This window comes from Engystomops pustulosus, chromosome 10 (assembly GCF_040894005.1).
Source record: "Engystomops pustulosus chromosome 10, aEngPut4.maternal, whole genome shotgun sequence".
Classification (NCBI taxonomy): domain Eukaryota; kingdom Metazoa; phylum Chordata; class Amphibia; order Anura; family Leptodactylidae; genus Engystomops; species Engystomops pustulosus.
In genome coordinates this window covers 85,054,986-85,060,426 of record NC_092420.1, presented here as the reverse complement: position 1 = coordinate 85,060,426, position 5,441 = coordinate 85,054,986, and the positions used below count along the sequence as shown (strand labels likewise).

At 44.4% G+C, this 5,441-nt stretch overlaps 1 protein-coding gene across 1 annotated transcript; it reads left to right on the top strand.

The window, feature by feature from the left end:
• Positions 1-279: 279 nt before the first annotated feature.
• On the top strand, positions 280-5,012 carry RPS11 (ribosomal protein S11). Its single transcript, XM_072127493.1, has 5 exons — positions 280-437; positions 1,990-2,121; positions 3,198-3,273; positions 3,400-3,529; positions 4,839-5,012. Exons 1-5 carry the CDS (start codon positions 423-425, stop codon positions 4,960-4,962), a joined length of 477 nt encoding a protein of 158 aa, XP_071983594.1. The 5' UTR covers positions 280-422; the 3' UTR covers positions 4,963-5,012.
• The last annotated feature ends 429 nt before the right edge of the window (positions 5,013-5,441 follow it).

Sequence of the window (5,441 nt, the reverse complement as noted above, 5' to 3'; positions counted from 1 at the left end):
CCAATCACAGCTCCCCTTTAAAATATTCCTAAGCACTGGTAAAATTAAAAGCTGAGCTGAACTTAAGACAGCTTGATAAATCTCCAGCAATGTTACCACATATGTTAGCATAGTTGAAAACGCAAGGTTAACACAAAGTAAACACAACTCTCCTCAGGCTGCGTTCACAAGGGGCGTTACTCAGTGTGTGTCAGGACTACAAGTCCCGGCAGCCCCTGCCCGCTAGTCTGACTTGTGAGCGGCCGTAAGTCACGTGATCGTGTAAAACCTCGTCTTTATTTGCATACAGGACCCCGCCTACCATAGTATTACCGCGCATCGTAGACTTCTCGCGAGAATATAGACGTCATTTCCGCCCCTAGTTTTTTCCTTTTGAAGCCCCGTGGCTGAGCTCTGGTCTCTTTTTCACCCGGCAGGCCAAGATGGCGGATATCCAGGTGAGGGCTCCGGCTGCACGGGAGATATAGGCCGCTAGTAGCGGGACGCTAGCTGTGTATTGTGGTCAGGGCTGGACGGGGAGCGCCTGGGAGCCGAAGCTGAGAAGACGGCGTCTGTATGAGGCGGCCCGGGGCTGACAGCACATGGAGGCCATGACGGCGCCCGGGCACTCTGGGTGCAGCAGCCATGTGTAGCCTCCTCATACACACGTGTCATGTGCGGTCACTATTACACGTAGCATCAATAAATAGTCTGTGTGTGAATACAGACCTGCGGATTATTTCATGATCGCACTTGTAAGAACTTGTATTTTTGTAGTGGTCCTTATAGGGGTTTCCAGGGGTCAGGGTAGTGCTGGCCTTGTCCCCACTGGGGCTTATACTATTAGGTCTCTGACTTTCCCAGATCTCCTATTAGCTGACCCCTCACCCCTGCTGCTCCCCTGGTTATCCTCTTGGGCTTCTATGGGTCATATGGCTGCTGTGCGCTGCACCCCCATACACGTGAATGTAGTGAGATCATTCTAACCCCAATGGAGATGATTAGTGTCTCATTTAGCGTCTGGGGGTGTCCAGGACACTGGTACACAGACCATCTACCTCCGCAGGGCACACTGGTGCACTGCTACCATCCATTTGGCAGGGGATCTGTTGTCCTGACTGGCAGGGCCCTCAGCTGGTACCGTTGCTCATCGTGTGCATATAGGTATCTATACTGGTCTGTTGACAATCATTTGATATTTTCTCCTTTCTTTATGGATGTTAATGTACAGAACAGCTTCTCATATCCTGTATATTTTGTGACCGCAAAGGACTGTCTGTGCATGTAACTGCAAATAAAGTGGGTGCTAAGGCTTAAGTTAGGTGATGGTCTGGATTCTTCTATGGTTAATGTATGGTACCCTAGTGTCAGCCTGTGAATGGGAAAATTGCTCTATGATGTCCATTCAGCTGATCAGTGTGATATAGATTAGACTGGATCCCCAAAGGTTAGATGTGCTGTTTTGCCTACTGACAGGTTCTCTCTGAATATCCCTTAAACTCTTTTTAGGCTCCATCAGCTTTTATCACCGGTCTGTAAGGCCGCGTTCACACGTTTTCATTGCGTTTGAAACGCATATACAACAGCTGATGTGAGGTAATTTGCCTAATTACATTAACGTTTACGTTAACGCATGCGTTAACATTGCGTTTACGATGCGTTTTGTAAATGGAAACATTAACAATGATGGAATTAGGCAAATCACCCCTCCTCAGCTGTTGTATATGCGTTTCAAACGCAGGTCAAAACGCAACGTGTGAACGCGCCCTAACAGCTGATCAACTTAAGACTGGTGATGGACACTTACAATATTCAAAATGGAGAACAGTCACCTATGGATGATCTAGCATCTAATGGATGTTGTATATATGACCGTTCAGTGACCTGTGAAAGTTATGAAGCTTTTGTGCTGGTTATGGCTTCCAGAGATATTGATATCAGTGCATCTTGTGTATTGATGATTGGATTTCTGACACTGATCTATTTTATTTTCTTTTTTTCCTTCTACAGACTGAGAGGGCTTATCAGAAGCAGCCAACTATCTTCCAGAACAAGAAGCGTGTTCTTCTTGCAGATGCTTCTAAGGATAAGCTACCCCGCTATTACAAGAACGTCGGTCTAGGATTCAAGACCCCCAGAGAGGTGATTGTCTTTGTTTGTTTTCTCCCATATAAAGCTGAAGTTATAAATGATGTTACTACTTCCCGCCCTCTTGTTTGATGGTAAGCAGTGGTGACCCTCATTCTGCAGATATTTCGATGCCATTGCTGAAGATGTTTGGCTGCCTGAGGGGATCTGCTATAATTTACAGGCCTAGTTTTTGGAGCAGTTGTGGGCTCCACATCCTGGATTAGCTGTAGTTTCCATACGGAGTCAGTTCTTCAGCCTTTCTGCGACTGTACTAGTCACAGTACTTGCTGTACTAGTGATATTGGTACTGCAGTCTAGTCTTTTTACATGTGGAAACTTTTACTTGTCAAGTTTGTCAAAATATTCAGATATACCAGTTTGCATGTAATTTTCCAGCTAACTAAGCAGAATCCAGCGCATTCCCTTCCTGCCGTTTTGATCCCTTCTATAAGCTCTGAGCTAAAAACCTTTTGTAGGTTCCTTTTCTGCAGTGACATGATGGATGGCTGTCTGACCATAATGAAAACTTCCCTACTCCTAAAAGTAGCTTACATTACTAATATACTGTCACTATATAATGCCTCTGTCATCGGTGGCGAACCTATGGGACAAGTGCCAGAGGTGGCACTCTGAGCCCTCAAGTGTAACATCCTTGGTTGCCTGGGACTACGGGAGGAGGGAGGTGTGGACAGGGGTAGATTTATCATTGGAGATGCGGCTCCAGGACCCCAATTTTTACAGTTCAGGAGAACCTGAATCTTGGCTGCAATGATCTAAATTTTCCACCTTTGTTCTACTGTATAAGTTTATTCAAGATACTGATATGATTGAAAGCTGTGACCGGACGGAGCAGGCACTTTGCAATAAGTTGGGTTTTGGATGTAGTTTGGGCACTCTAAAAGGTTTGTCATCGCATCTCTCTGATGGGTTTGTGCCGCTAAAAACCTTCCTGGTGCTTGTGAAGCCAGAATGTAGACAAATCTGCACAAAGTTGCAGCTTGTGTTCAATTCTGGAGCAAAGATCTTGATAACTGTGGACGTGTTTCAGGTGTCAGGATAACTTATCCATTATCTGCCTTTCTATTTAGGCTATTGATGGCACATACATTGACAAGAAGTGTCCCTTTACTGGAAATGTCCACATTCGTGGTCGCATCCTTTCAGGTGAGTGGCTTTGTTTCTGCCAGTCAGTGGAATTCTAGTAGATATTTTTATGAAACCAATGGCTTTACTAATCTTTAGAATGATTGTGTTGCATTCTAAAATATTTGACTTGTCTTTTTCATTCAGGTGTCGTCACCAAGATGAAGATGCAGCGCACAATTGTCATCCGCCGGGACTACTTGCACTACATCCGCAAGTACAACCGTTTTGAGAAACGTCACAAGAACATGTCTGTGCATCTGTCCCCTTGTTTCAGGTAAGATGACAGCCATGTGTATGAAGTATTGAAATTTGGAGCCTGTGTCTACCTTCCTGTGTGGTGCTTGCAGCAATCAAGGGATGATATCAAACTAAACCCTGTGCATTGGAAAATGGTTGCATCTGTCTGTGAATCACAGGCCTCCTAGCATCATAGTGACGTCCCTTATCTGTAGAACAGCAGCACCGAAAAACTAATCATAAAATTGTAATGCAGACTGTAAAGTCTTTACGCCTTAATGTAAAGAATCCATCAGCATGGGTTAACCAGGGACAATTAGCTATAGATCCAGGCGCAGTGACTGGTAATCTTCTTAGAATTGTTATCCATGGGCTCCTTCTACAAAACATATACAGTTATTCTGAGTGCTATGTTTGTGGAAGTCCCTCTATGCTCTGGCTTCACAGGCTGTTACACTGCAGCAGTAGATCTGACTCTCCCTCCCCTCTGCACTTACTGTGATTTCAGCAGCGTGGTGAGGGAATTGCTGCTTCAGAATGTAACTGCCTGGGAATCTGAAGCGTAGATTTTTAATAGTTGATGTTAGAAGGAAGGAGGCCATGGATAACAAATAAAAGATTACTGAGTCTGAGTAAGTGTCCCTGGTTTATCAGGATGGGGTTTTGATGGTAGATTTCCTTTTAAAATTCCATGACTTTTTTTTTGCCCCCGCATACAGAGCTGTGTAAAGGCCTGTTGACAAAAAATGACGTATGGAGCTGTGTAAAGTGCCATTTTTTTTTTTGCAGGATTAGGGTCCATTCACACGCGGTATGCCCGCCGTGCATTCCGCCGTGTGCTGGAGAGGAGGTGGCCCCTCCTCCCTCCATAGAGAATAGCGGCGTATGGCCGCACACATGCCAAAAGATAGAGCATGCTCTATCTTTTTGCGGTGTGCGGGCTGGATCGGTGCCACGCCGATATTGCAGTCTATGGGGACGTACATGCTGCTGACTGCTTTTGGTATCTTTTGTGGGTTCTCTGACTATTGTTTACATGTACTTGAGTGGCAACATGGGCAGTAATCACCAAAGACTGTTCTCTCTAAATCGCTTATCAGCAAAAATGTTCCTTATACACCAGGGCCTTATCAAGCAGGTTAACAATCATGTTCTAACAAGGTAAAGCCTCTAATATCAGCTAAATACCTGTAGATGGCTAATTAGCGTAAATTAGAACTGGTTATTTCTGCTTAGTGCAGAGTTGGGCAAAAGTTTTTACTTTTCTGTTGTACCTTTTAAATGGTTTTCAAGAAATCCTTTTGCATATTTTTTTTTAAATGATTTGTTGTCTTTTCCTCTTCCAGGGACGTCCAGATCGGAGATATTGTCACCGTTGGAGAGTGTCGTCCCCTCAGCAAAACTGTTCGCTTCAATGTCCTGAAAGTAACAAAAGCAGCTGGAACCAAGAAACAATTCCAGAAGTTTTAAATGTAAATCAGATGTTCTTTCAGGTCAAATAAACTTTATAAAAACATCAACTGAAGTTTTTCCTTTTTATAAAATCCAGTGTGCCCGCAGAATATTGTATGTCTTGTGCAAAATTGGCTACAAACACTTGGCCAATGCTATGAAGACTCAGTGTATGCAGGCCGGAGGCTGTTACATAACAAGGTGATGCCGTCTCTGTGCAGCACATATGAGGATACATCACCAGGGGACAGATACTTGATTTTTCTGTCTAAAATCTGTTGCAAGAAACCTTTGTGTTGCTATAAGTGTAATCCAACACTATGACTATGGGCTGCACACCTGCTGTATGTATCCTTTGCTTCAGGATGGGAATAGCTGGCAGATCACCACATATTGGGGCATTTCCCTGGTGGTTTTAGATTTTGCTGCCGAAAAGTATTCAGCCCCTTTGCTCGGTGTAGAGTAGAAGTGGCTTTGGAGCTGGTGCAGCCAGTTGT